Below are 14,932 nucleotides of genomic sequence, written 5' to 3'. Positions count from 1 at the left end.
ATGAAGGGGTTAAATGTGTGTCCTAGGAAGTGTTTCTAACTGTGGGAGGATGGAACTGCCTAGGGGAGGAGCCCGATCGTTGTTTCTAAGCAGTAGGAACAACAGATCAGTCACCTCACGCCTGACAGAATGGAGTTTTGTCTGTTTACATTGACAGACCTCCATTCTGTCTCTCTCAGGAGCAATCGTGGGTGCCCGGCGGGCATCACAACTGCCGGGCATGAGCATTGGCTCTGTCTTTGCGCCACACGTGCGCGCCCCCTTGTGCTCTTAAATTGGTTGACGTGAAGCTACGATGGTTCGCCCAGGGCAGCCAACCTGCCGCAGTATAACTATGGCGGCTGGTCCTCAAGTGGTTAAAAGTCTTTACAGGTCATCAGTTTATATTTATTTGGATCTTGAACTGAAAGACCAGAATTAGTCCAAAACTAAGTTGATTCCAAACATAAAATGATTACACAAGCCAGTGTGTTTCGGGGGCCAAACATCCCCCTCTTCTTTAGGGCTTACTGAAAAATCGATTTGCTGTCTGAGGACTTTGATGAGTTATTCTGAATATCGTGATAACCCAACAGCACAGTCATGTTCAACAGCTTGTTTAACCACTTTCAGGCCGGACCATTTTGCTGGTCAAAGACCAGACCACTTTTTGCGATTCGGCACTGCGTCGCTTTAACTGACAATTGCGCGGTCGTGCGACGTGGCTCCCAAACAAAATTGACGTCCTTTTTTCCCACAAATAGAGCTTTCTTTTGGTGGTATTTGATCACCCCTGCTGTTTTTATTTTTTGCGCTATAAACAAAAATAGAGCGACAATTTTGAAAAAAACGCATTATTTTTTACTCTTTGTTATAATAAATATCCCCCAAAAATATATAAAAAAACATTTTTTTCCCTCAGTTTAGGCCGATACGTATTCTTCTACATATTTTTGGTAAAAAAAATTGCAATAAGCGATCATTGATTGGTTTGCGCAAAAGTTATAGCGTTTACAAAATAGGGATAGTTTTATAGCATTTTTATTAATAATTTTTTATTATTTTTTTTTTTACTAGTAATGGCGGCGATCAGCAATTTTTATTGTGACTGCGACATTGTGGGGGACCCATCGGACATTTTTGACACATTTTTGGGACCATTGTCATTTATACAATAATCACTGCTATATAAATGCAGGGATTCCTGTGTAAATGACACTGGCAGTGAAGGGGTTAACCAGTGGGTGGCAGTGTAGGGGTTAAGTGTTCCTAGGGGTGTGTTACTAACTGTGGGGGGGTTGGGCTTCCATTTAGTGAACACTGATCTCTGCTCCAATCACATGGAGCAGAGATCAGCATCACTAGTTGCTAGGCAGAATGGAGAAATGCTGTTTACACGGTATTTCCTCCATTCAGCCGTCCCGTGAGACGATCACGGGTATGCCCGCGGCGATTGAGTCTGCAGGTCCCGCGACCAGACTCACGGGGGTCCCGACCAGTGCGGGAGCGCGCCACCGGCGGCGCGCTCCCGATGGCAGGGCGGCATTGAAGATTGGACGTACATGTACGCCAATATGCCTGCCCGTGCCATTCTGACGACGTACATCGTCGTGCGCTGGTCGGGAAGTGGTTAAAGACCCAATTTGTGACGTGTTGGCTTTGTACTCATTTTACAATTGAAATAAATGCTGTTTTGGACTCAAAACCTCAATTTCAAGGTGCTTCAATTCCAAATATTTCCTTCATAAACCAAGGTTACTGGCCATTTGGATTTTTTTATGAAATATTCACATTATATTATATAAAAGCTGATTTGTGTATTTATATTTATATTAGACCATATTATTCATTTTGGATATTTTTTGCACATTGGGATTGTATTTTTCCCTGTTAAGAGTGTCTTATTGTATTCCTTGAAACCTAGAACTAGCATTGGGACTTTGTATGAGTCGGTATAAAATCTGTACATACACCTCCATCCCCGATATATTGAGAAAGAGAAGAGAAATAGTGGGACTTTATATGAAGCATATCACTATATTAAAGGAGCCAATCAATTTACACATTATTCCATTTATTGATACAAGCCATACATACATAGATAAAGTAGTACGTTATAAATTAATAGACAGTTTTACTAATAGATCAGTCAATAGATCATGATAATAGTACATAATTGATTCAATAGAACACATAGTAATCTCATACAAAAATATTGATTATAAATTAGTAATGTATAAATTAATAAAAACTGAGTACTTCATATTATAGCATAATTAGTTCAGTATAATATGCATAACACTCAACCTCAGTATGTAGACCTGTATTGTAATAGTGACAGCATATAGACCTCAATGGTGGATTGGTTCATAAAAATAAAATCAAAAAAATTCTTAAATATAAAAATACTAAAAATAAGGTACTAGTGCGCCCAACCCTAAATAAAGCAAACCTCAACTCAACTACCTAAAACTGAAGACGCTGCTAACATAAATAATGATCTCCACACTATCTAGTAAAATATAAAAATAAATTATGTAGCGCTGCCTCTTTTAAAATACCTACTAAATAACATAAATCAACATCTATATATATAAATAAATAAACTTGTGCAACAATGCATGTGCAAATACAAAAGTGCAAAAAATTAACACCTTACTTCAAGTGCAAAAATCGCATGAAACATGAATAGATAATCCAATATTAAAATTGTGCAAATATAGCAAAAAATGTGACAAAATCACAGTGCAACAATGGCAAAAAGGAAAAAAGGAAAGTCCATGTGCAATATAAAGTGTTCAGAAATATTCCTGTGCTGTCCAAAAACTGAATATGTTGATTTATGTTATTTAGTAGGTATTTTAAAAGAGGCAGCGCTACATAATTTATTTTTATAAATATAAAAATACTGTGACAACGCATCAAAGGAAATCTCTACGCGTTTCGTGGTTATATACCACTCATCAGGAGCAGATGCAGAAAGTAGGGGTATCTATAATGAGATAAAAAGACCAAATAAATAAAAAAAAGGAATATAAATAATATATAATATAAATATGGAAGAAGGGGGAGCAAGGGGGACATATAGGGTCCCAATCATTCTCACCTATCTGTAATATCTAGGTACATTTGTTGGTAGTAACTAGAACGAAAACCATTATAGAACATGTTATCCCCGAAAGCTGAGATGGAAGACCTCGAATACACGGCAAACACCAATAACCAAAAAGGAACAGAAAAAGTGCGTATAAAGAATCCAGTTGCAGCAGTGATATGTGTGATTAGTGGTGTAGTCAGTCCATACTAAACAACTTCCCAGAGGTATCTGTGGGGATTAGAAAAAATATAAAAATATATAAGAAATATATGTATATGTAACCTATTTCCACAGCTGAGAGGCTTGATAAAGACTTACAAAGATTAGAGTGTAGGCAAGGGAGTTGCTGGGTGAATGGAAGGAGGGAATAATTACATTGAGATAAGTGTAGAGTTGAATGGCCAACTAGGTGCGCTAAAATATAAATACCTTAAATGATGAGTGAAAGGAGGCAATCCAAATCGTGCAGCGTTAATTTGTTAATTTGTTAATTTGCATATTACAATAATGGCTATACATGAGTGGCATGAATCTTTTGCATTCATCACTTATATTTTTTTGCACTGGGTTCTAACACACTTTAGAGGGATATAGGATATCCCATTACTTTTTCAATTAATCAGTCATCATTGTTTGCTGTTGATACATGCATACCCTGAGGACTGGATTACATTTAAAAGGATAGGACACCTTTTTTTTACATCTTTCTGTAATTGCCCAGCTGCACTAATTCCCTTCCTTGTGTATGCCACCCTGTTTGCTCGGGCCTCCCTATTGGCTGACCTGGCCAAGATGCTCTTTGGCAAATTTCAGACATGCAGCAAAGTTGTTTTGTAGAGCAGTGGCTTCCTCTGTGGTATTCTGCCATAGACAACCTGCCTGTCCAAAGACTTATGTGTGGTAGGTGCATGAACAGAACTGTTTGCCAGTTCCAGTTATGTCTTCAAGCCTTTAGCTGTTACTTGTGGGTTATTTTTTACCTCATTGAGGATTTTGCCTTCAACCTTTGAAGTGTAAATTAATTCTAGATATAGATTGATTAGATTTCAATTAAACTGTGATTAAAGTAGTATACATCTAATATTTAATAGTTAGTCCAGCTATAGGCCTTTCATCTAGCGTAAACTCACATATGTTTCTTAGAGATATCTTGGTAAAAGTAGCATGACAATCTTGTGACTTCTCTATGTGACCCACTTTTTATGGCTATTTATAAGGTAATTTGCATGGTCAAATCATAATAAATAGCTAATTCAATGTATAGATTGGTTAAGCATCATATGATAAGTTTGTAAAGAGACCAGCTATTGTATAGCCTATGTAAGGTCTTCCCCTGTACATAACTGTATGAAGACCATCATTTATGAACTGGTTGTAATGTATCATAAGGATTGTCATATGACCAATGTATGACTTATGCAAGGTAATGATTTTATGACTTGAAGAAGGCTATTTTTCTACATTGCTTACGTAATCCACCATTATAAATTCAGTGCCATACAAAATACATTTTCAGTATGGTACAGTCACTCTGCGTTGCGTACTGTATCTTCTCACCTATGTGACGTCACAAGAGCCACCAGACAACCTTCCATCTTGTCTGGGGACCCACTTCTAGGAAAAGTAGCCAGACTACTAAACTGTCAGCATTTATAGATAATTTGTCTAACTGTCGACTGATGGATGCCTAAATACTTTGAGATTGCTTTGTATCCCTTTCCAACCTTATGCAGATTAACTAATCATGGTCGTATGTCTTCAGAGAGCTCTTTTTTTTGCAAGGCATGGTTCACATCACCTGATGTTTCTTGTGAACAGAAATCCTAAAATGTTTGTGTGTCTTTTATAAATCAAAGTACCGTATATACTCGAGTATAAGCCGAGATTTTCAGCCTCTTTTTTGAGGCTGAAAGTGCCCCCCTCGGCTTATACTCGAGTCATCGCTGTCTGCCCGCTCGATCAGCGTGTCGAGCAGACAGACAGCGGCCATTCTATAATTCAAAAGCCGCGCCTCCGGCTCCGCCTTCGCCTGTGATAGGCGGAACACTGAATTTCCCAGCAGCCTGTGTTCCGCCTATCACGGACATCGTATCATCCTCGTACTACGGACGGCTGCTGGGAAATTCAGTGTTCCGCCTATCACAGGCGAAGGCGGAGGCGCGGCTTTTGAATTTTACAATGGCCGCCGAGGCGCCGACGAAGAGGGCACGGGACGGAGGCAAGGCAAGGCACGGCACGGGACGGGACGGGACGGAGGCAAGGCAAGGCACGACACGGGACGGAGGCAAGGCACGGCATGGGACGGAGGCAAGGAGGCAAGGCACGGGACGGAGGCTCGGGACAAAGGCTCGGGACACAGGTAGGCTGGACACACACACACACACACACACACACACACACACACACACACACACACACACGGATGGATGGAGACACACACACACACAGGGATGGATGGATACACACACAGGGATGGATGGATGGATGGATGGAGACACACACACACAGGGATGGATGGATGGAGACACACACACACAGGGATGGATGGATGGATGGATGGAGACACACACACACAGGGATGGATGGATGGATGGACACACACACACACAGGGATGGATGGACGGACACACAGGGATGGACGGACACACAGGGATGGACGGACACACACACAGGGATGGACAGGCATGTCTCACCCTCGGCTTATACACGAGTCAATAAGTTTGCCAGTTTTTTGGGGGGTAAATTGGGGGCCTCGGCTTATATTCGGGTCGGCCTATACTCGAGTATATACGGTAGCTCTAAACCATGTCTCCAAACTCATTATAATAATTGGATTACAGATATGCAAACTACTGACTGCAATTAGTTTTCATTGAAGTAATTGGGCTATGGGTTCACTTAATTTTTCCTTCATCACTTTGAATGTTTAACCACTTCAGCACCAGAAGAATTTACCCCTTTAATAACCAGGCCATTTTTTTTGTGATACCGCACTGTCCCTTTAACTGACAAATGTGCGGTCATGAGACGCTGTAGCCAAACAAAATTGATGTCCTTTTTTTCCCACAAATAGAGATTTCTTTTGGTAGTATTTGATCACTTCTGCCGTTTTTGTTTTTTGCACTATAAACAAAAAAAAGTGACAATTTTGAAAAAAAAAATGTTTACTTTCTGCTATAATACATATCCAAAAAATATATACAAATAAACAAATGTATTCATCAGTTCAGACCAATATGTATTCTGTTACATATTTTTGGTAAAAAAAAATGCAATAAGCATATATTGATTGGTTTGCACAAAAGTTATAGCGTCTACAAAATAGAGGATAGATTTATGGACTTTTTTTATGCTTTTACTGGTAATGGCTGTGATCTGCGATTTTTAGTGGGACTGCAACATTGTAGCGGACAAATCTGACCTCGAGAGACACTTTTTGGGGGACCAGCGACATTATTACCATGATCAGTGCTAAAAAAAATGCACTTATCAATATATAAATGACACTGGCAGGGAAGGGATTAAAACTAGGGGGCGATCAAGGGGTTAAATGTGTTCCCTAGGTGTGTTCTAACTGTGTGGGAGATGGGCTCACTGGGACAACACAAAGATTGCTATTGCTGATCACTAGGAACAGCCGATCTCAGTGTTGTCCCCTGTCAGAATGGGGATCCACCTTGTTTACATAGGCAGATACCTGTTCCGTTTAATTTCAATCATATTTTAGTCAACTAAAATCTCCAGTACCAGTGTTAATTTTGTCCATGAAATTAACACTGTCTGTAGGCAGATAATATGGAAGAGAGACTGTAGAGGAGGGGAAACATGTGTCTTAGATGATTGATGGAGGTAAGGTACATTTTGGAGTAGAATGAGCAATATTTTTAGGAGGTAGAATGTAAACAGGAAACATGAGAGCGTAAAACTTGAATTGTGCAGCAAAGAGATGGAATTTGTAGGAGTGATAAAGGAGTTTTATATGATGACTAATGTAGAAAAGTACTGTGCTGGAATGATGAATTAAAATAGATACCATATTAAATTCTTACATTTTGCTGTTCCCCAAAATTTGCCTCCCATGTCTGCTTCCCAAGCTTTTTTTTCATAAAGGCAATCTTGGCACGAGACATTATTAGATCCATAATCATAACTATGGCACAATTGTTTGACACTTTATCTGATGTTGCATCTCTTTTTTGTTCATGTTTAGGCTCATAACCGAAACTTACTATCCATTGATTTTGATCACATCACCAGAACAGGAAAAATCTATGATGATCATCGAAAATTTACTCTTAGAATTATGTATGATAAGACTGGACATCCCATACTGTGGTCACCAAGCAGCAAGTACCATGAAGTTAACATTACATATTCACCTATTGGACTTGTTACCTCTATTCAAAGAGGAAGCTGGTCTGAAAAAATAGAGTATGACCAAAATGGGAAGATGGTTTCCAGGATTTGGGCCAATGGGAAAATATGGAGCTATACATATGAGGAAAAGGTCAGTAATTGTTACATTTTTTTATAATAGGCAGAATATACTGTGTCTGTTTTATGCATTTTGCAGTGAAAATTTGTTTTTGTTTTTTCATTTTTGATAAAGTAGTGGATTAGAACCCTTGTCATGTTTTTATTGCTCTCTCTTTTTCCACTGGGAAGATTCACTCCCTCCATTTGTCCTGGTGTCCAAAATTTGAAGTTGACACCAGTGTCAGGTCACCTGAGACCAGGTGACAGATGCACTCCATAGGAGTCGGAAGTGCACCGCTAGGCAGTGGACCTTAGGACTGACTGCTGCGGATTGTACCCAGGGAGATTCAGGACACAGGTCTACTGGATCACTAACACAGATCCCAGTAGGAGCTAGAGCATAGATTCCACAGGGCGCAGAGTCTAAGAGCCAGCAGGTGTTCGCCAGAGCCTCCAGTGGTGAGGATGGACTTCACTGCAGTCTGGCTCCAGGTCACGGCCCCTAGGGTCTCACAGCTCACACTCACAGTAGACTACAGGAGAAGGAAGCAGCAGGCTGGAATGACAATGATAGTAAGGGGATAAGGCAGAGGTCAGGGCAACTAGCAGACAGGAACAACAGAGTACAGGCCAAAGGTTCAAGGTCACAGGCAGACAGTGATGGTCGGGGACATGCCAAAAGGTCAAGGTCACAAGCAGACAGGAATCGTAGAGAACACACCAAGGTCGGTAACAGAGACAAAAATAGAGCACACGGCAAGCAGGAAACAGGAAGCCAAACACACAATGGATACACAATGGTTGATCAGCACCGCTGGCTTGCAGTGCACAGGTTAATATAGGGTTCCCTGATAGGGCCTGGGGTGTAGCCACGCTTAGAGGAGAGGTTATAAAAACCACCAGGTGGAAGTGACTGGCCTCTTAGTCTGATCACATGAGGAGAGGTAAGCAAATAGAGGAAGATTACTGCATAACCATGACAACCAGGACAGAATTAGGGGGGAAAATCTAATGGGGACATTTGTTTGAATTCCAACTGTCTAAGAGGACATGTATATCACTTTAAAGAGATTTCCTTTTAGCTTCCACCCTGTCTATAGGACAGGAAGAGAATGGAAATATCCCCAGTGATACGCATATATTACAAATAAAAACCTGTCAGGGGGTTGCCCTCTACTCTATTCAAAATATAAGGAGACATTTTGGATGTATGTATACTGTAAAGAAACATTGCAACTGTGCTAAAATAAGAATGTTCACTCAGTCAACATAACATGTTAAGTTAATATGTTAACATAGGTTTTATGTAGTCCATTTTAGCTTTGATCATGCCTTTCTGGATAAGCTGCCAGCTTCTTGTCATCTGATTCTTTTTTGTGCAGCTTTCTCTTTTTTTATTTGTCTTAAATGGACATGAACAGGGTTTAGAATACGGGACTCTTGCATTCACATATTCAGAAACGGTTGTTTATAGATCAAAGCACTAGAATGGCTTGGTAAAAAAAAGTTTTGGTCTATGCAATGTCAAATCCCTTGTCAAGTTTGTTTTACTGCTTGTATGTACTTCCAGTGTATTTTCCCTTTGACTGGAGGATTCTTTCAAGGCAATCTATTTTCATATGAGGAAGATGGTTTAAAAGAATAGTTTTATTGAGCAATAAAAAATAAAGTCTAAAGAAAATATATATTAGGAGGTTAAAAATATTATTATGAGCTGATTAGTGAAAAAAAAAAACATAGACTTATTCAGTAGGTTAGTTCAAAAAGCTGAGGTGCAATGTCTGGTAACCAACTACTTTCAGTTATTCCGTTTATGGTATGCAGGCCAATAATAGTTTGATTCAGGTTAGTTACCATTTATTACTGAAGTTTGCATTTTGCCCTTACTGAAAAATCCCTGAAAGTTGTGACTGTAAGGAAAAGTATAGGGGCAGCTAAAATATGACATCCCGGAGCTTGCCCTTCAGAAAAATGTCAGCTTCCATAGCTCTTTCTTCACAATTACTTTTAAGGTCAACCTTCCAAGATAAACAAACTAAACTGCCACTGTCTGTAATCCATGACCTTGGATCTGGAGGATGAGCATGATATCCAGGAGGCAGGCATATGATACATATATTTCTTAATGTTTTGACTTTCAATTGTAATTTAACACGATCTTTCCTTGCTTAACCCTAATCTAAAAGCAAAGTATGCAAGTACATTTTAACAGGACATGAAGGAATTTACACGCATGCATATGTGTTATAGTCCAATGTAATTAAAAAATCCCAAGTAGTACACATCTGCCTTTACTCTGTTTTTTAGAATTTATCATATAATTCAACTACTGTATATTGTTTTACTACTTTATTACTTAGGCAAGGATAAAATAATGGTCAGCTTTTAGTTATTGTTCCTTCTATAATGCCTACTAATAAAAACTGAATTTTCTAATACAGTAAAACCTTGGATTGCGAGCATAATTCATTCCAGAAACATGCTTGTAATCCAAAGCACTTGTATATCAAAGAAAATTTTCCCATAAGAAAGCATGGAAACTTAAATGATTCATTCCACAACCATTTATTCATAGGTTCTTCCATTTATAGTTATTATAAAAAGATTATAGTGATGTGACCAGGTTGTGTAACCATAAAATGTCCATCCACAATTGGAAGCCTTCACAAGGGGATTAGAATCAAAATCCAGCAGGAGCTAGAAAGTATAAAAGAGAAGAGAAGTGCCTCTAATGCCCCGTACACATGAGCGGATTTTCGTTGGAAAAAACTTGGATGTTTTTTCTGACAGAATTCTGCTCAAGCTTGGCTTGCATACACACGCGGTCACACAAAAGTTCTCTGAACTTTCGACCGCCAAGAACGCGGTGACCTACTACACTACAATGAGCCGAGAAAATGAAGTTCAATGCTTCAGAGCATGCGTCGGAATTTTGCGCGTTGGAATTTGTACAGACGATTGGAATTTCCGTTCAGAACTTTTTCCGACGGAAAAAAAGAGAACCTGCTCTCAATCTTTTCCTGGTGGGAATTCCGCCAGCAAAAGTCCGATGGGACATACACATGGTCGGAATTTCCAACCAAAAGCTCACAGAGGATTTTTGCTGGGGGAATTTCCAATCGTGTGTACGGGGAATAAGTGTAGCAATATGTTTCTAAATGTTGTACCTTCATTAAATGTAACCATATTGCTACACTTAGAGGCACCTCTCTTCTCTTTTATACTCAGCTGTGACATGACTTTACTTGTATATCAAGACATTGCTTGTATATGAAGTCAAAATGTATTCAAAAATTGTGCTTGTCTTGAAAAACACTCTCAAACCAAGGTTTTATTGTAGTGACAAATAACGATTTCTTTCTTTGTTCTTTTTCAGACAATTAGCCTGTTTCTGCATAGCCAGAGACGTTACATTTTTGAATATGACCATTCGGATTACCTTGCTTCAGTAACCATGCCCAACATGGTCCGCCATAGTCTGCAGACAATGCTCTCTGTTGGGTATTACCGCAATATCTACACTCCACCTGACAATAGTGGCTCTTTCATTCAAGATTATTCTGGAGATGGACGACTTCTACATACATTGCACCTTGGAACAGGCCGTAGAGTCTTTTATAAATACACTAAACAAACAAGGCTTTCAGAAATTCTTTATGATACCACCCAGGTTACATTCACCTATGAAGATTCATCTGGAGTCATTAAAACCATTCATTTAATACATGAGGGCTTTGTTTGTACTATTCGATATAGACAGACAGGTATGCAATATAACAAGTACTGCATAAAATCATGATGACATTTTTATATTGTGCATCACTTATAAATCTTTTTCCTGCAATGTTTACATAGGTAGTTAATGCAAACTCTATATGATAAAAACAAATGTTCTCAAAAGGGAGTAATTAAAGCTGGAGCAAAGATTATTGGAGAAAAGTCCTTTTGAACGTGAAAGTAAAGCAATATTGTTGTAATGGGCGATGCCTTCATGTTTTTCTCCAGCTTGTATAAATAAGCCACACGTAGGCCTGTATTATGAACATAATCTTTTCTATTCCTTTATTCAGGTTTTTTTATGAATAAGCCCCCACTGGATGTGAAGATATTCTTTAGATCTAACGTTATTTTTTCACCACCCACCAACCTTGTCCTTAAAGAAAACTTTAAAGTACAGCTTTACCTTTGTATAAAAAGCTTTGTATGTTCTCCCCCACTCCCAGTAGACATTATATCAAAAATCAGGCCTCCGATTATCATTACGGTCCCCTTATACAATGCCCAGCTTTCCACCGGACTGGACTGTGTTTACAATCCACTTTCTCCCCAATGCCTGAGCTTCAGTGTGCAGACGTGACTACAAGCCATGTTGGTGAATTTTGTCCACGACATTTGCTCCATGATTTGTAATCTACTGACAAAAAAATGAACCCTTATCTAAAAAAAAAACTGTATAGTGCACAAGTGATTAAAAACTCCTTAACTTTCTAAATAAAGCCTAGTGATCATTTTTGTTTTTGAAATAAAAATGTCTGGTATTACACTGCCTAATTGGCTAAACTATCTGCAAAAATATTGTGTTGTCTGTACTGCTTTGTTTTAATGTGACTCTGTCACCAAACACAATTTTGCCAAACCAACAAACCCGCAAAAAATAAAGGAAATATTTAGGTTTTGTGCTACTTATATTGCCAGAACAACCCTCCATTTTTTTTAGAAATCCTCCTCTGAAGTCTACAGGGCAACAAACATTTTCTAGAGTGTTGGTCCCTGCTGACCTCCATGTCATTACAGGATACAGCAGAGATGTTAAGCTCAGCAGGAGGAACAACATGAGGGCAGCGGGGTCACTTTAACCACTTCAGCCCTGGACCATTTTGCTGGCCAAAGACCAGACCACTTTTTGTGATTCGGCACTGTGTCGCTTTAACTGACAATTGCGTGGTCGTGTGACATGTCTCCCAAACAAAATTGACGTCCTTTTTTTTCCCACAAATAGAGCTTTCTTTTGGTGGCATTTGATCACCCCTGCGATTTTTATTTTTTTGCGCTATAAACAAAAATAGAGCAACAATTTTGAAAAAAATGCATTCTTTTTTACTTTTTGTTCTAATAAATATCCCCCAAAAATATTTCTCCCTCAGTTTAGGCCGATACGTATACTTCTACATATTTTTGGTAAAAAAAGCACAATAAGCGATTATTGAATGGTTCGCGCAAAAGTTATAGCTTTAACAAAATAGGGTATAGTTTTATGGCATTTTTATTAATATTTTCTTTTTTTACTAGTAATGGCGGCGATCAGCTATTTTTATTGTGACTGCAACATTATGGTGGACACATCGGACATTTTTGACACATTTTTGGGACCATTGTCATTTATACAGCAATCACTGCTATACAAATGCAATGATTCCTGTGTAAATGACACTGGCAGGGAGCCAGTGGGTGGCAGTGTAGGGTTTAAGTGTTCCTAGGGGCGTGTTACTAACTGTTAGGGGCTGGGCTTTCTTTTAGTGAACACTGATCTCTGCTCCAATCAGAGGGAGCAGAGATCAGCGTCACTTGTTGCTAGGCAGAACGGGGAGATGCTGTTTACAACAGCATCTCCCAGTTCAGCTGCCCCGTGAAACGATCGCGGGTATGCCCACGGCGATCGAGTCTGCTGGACCCGTGATCGGACTCACAGGGGTCCCGACTGGCACTGATGGCAGGGCGGCATTTAAAATTGGACGTACCTGTACGCCAATATGCCTGCCCGTGCCATTCTGCTGACGTACATCGGCTTGCGCTGGTCGGGAACTGGTTAAAGAAACTGGCAGTCAGTGTCTATTGTGACCTGCTGAGGAGGGGTAATGGCTCCTATTTTTTTTTAAACTCTTTGAATGTGTATGGCTGTTAACAACAGGACATAGCTATAAAATGGTTGTTGTTTTTTGAAACTGTACTGTTTCCATTGTACGTAGTAAGTTTAGATGCAAATGGAGCTTAGGTCTTCTGTATGCCCACCTTCTAAATCTTGTTAAGAGTAGAGTATGTGGAAAAAGCATATCTCAAACATATAATCAATTGGTCTAGCACAGTCAGGAGAAAATGCACCAAAGAAGCGCATGCAGGAACGTTTGGCAGTTTGCCGTGATTTTCATATGTTTTGTCACATGACAATTGTGGCAAAATCATATGGTGATTGGGGTCCCATTTAGGCTGCTTTAACACTGTGGCGGGTGGGCGTTGACAGTAAAATGCTGCTAGTTTTCTAATCCCTTTACCATCAATTTAGTGGCGATATTTGGCTGCTAGCGCAGAGTTTTTAACCCACGCTAGCGGGCGAATAAAGGGTTAAATGCACCCGTGTAGCGACACTGCAGACGCTTTGGAGGCACTTCAGCAGGAGTGCCCATTAATTTCAATGGGCAGGAGCGGTGGAGGAGCAGTGTATATCCCGCTCCTTCACCGCCCCAAAGATACTGCTTGCAGCACATTTTTTAACGTCCTGCCAGTGCATTGCCCCAGTGTGAAAGCACTGGCACTGCAGGGAAGGTTTTTTAGGCAGTTTACGCTACTTTTAGCCCAAAAGCACCTGAAAAACACCCTAGTATGAAAGGGGTCTAAGAAATACCTGAATTGCATGTTTTGTTGCCATTCTGGAATCACAGGCAGAATCACGCAATTATGTCCACGATTTTAATACGCTCAGGTGTGAATGGTAAGTAACAAATGTAGCAAAATGTAAGAAGTAAAAAGTATTTATAAAATCTACTGCTATAAATCATTTATAAACTGCTTTACTTCGTACATTTTGCTACTTTTGGAACTTATTTGTGTGAGCGCTACACGATCTCTTCCGTGGTAATATCTCAAACGTATTCACTTTACTTCCTGAGTAATTGAGTAAAAATGTTTCACTTAAAGTAGAATTAGGAGAAGTAGAGCCAGGGCTATTTTGGCTCTACTTATGCTATAGATCACAGGAGTGCAGTTAGTTCTGCACTCCTGTGACCCGTTTTCAAATGACAGTTGGCTAAAGTCTGCTGTCAGCTGACGTCACTCAGCCAGCCTGGGTTTTAGATGGATTCTGACTTTACAGTCAGTATCTACCAAGATGCCTGTAGAGCATTGCATTGCTGGTAGATTGAGCCAGCTGCTCCGGACCCCTCCTCAGCCCAGCACTTTAGTGATCACTGGAGGGGCAGAGCAGAGAGCTGGTAACTCATAGTCACCACTCTCTGCTCAGAGCGGAGTGGATAACTGAGCGATCTGTGATATTTGATCACTCAGTTCTCAGTGAAAAGCCGGTGGGAAACAGATGTAGCAATGGATCAATGCTGCATCCACCTAGGTGTGTATAAATGTTTTTTTCCCAACGCCATACTTTGCTTT

General features: G+C 39.8%; 1 protein-coding gene across 5 annotated transcripts in view; it reads left to right on the top strand.

The window, feature by feature from the left end:
- The window catches only part of TENM1 (teneurin transmembrane protein 1), a 912,904-nt gene that overhangs the window by 887,342 nt on the left and 10,630 nt on the right, over positions 1-14,932 (top strand). For all 5 annotated transcript variants that reach the window (XM_077478732.1, XM_077478724.1, XM_077478714.1 and 2 more), the window contains 2 exons: positions 7,287-7,583; positions 10,929-11,316. In XM_077478732.1, the coding sequence (XP_077334858.1) occupies positions 7,287-7,583; positions 10,929-11,316 (685 nt within the window). The remainder of the gene's footprint in view (positions 1-7,286; positions 7,584-10,928; positions 11,317-14,932) is intronic.

The sequence above is a fragment of the Lithobates pipiens genome, unplaced genomic scaffold, assembly GCF_037356315.1.
Source record: "Lithobates pipiens isolate NorthernLeopardFrog02 unplaced genomic scaffold, aLitPip1_a1.2 Scaffold_1, whole genome shotgun sequence".
NCBI classification, from domain to species: Eukaryota; Metazoa; Chordata; class Amphibia; order Anura; family Ranidae; genus Lithobates; species Lithobates pipiens.
The sequence above is the reverse complement of the archived record's forward strand: the minus strand, read 5'-3'. Positions and strand labels throughout refer to the sequence as shown.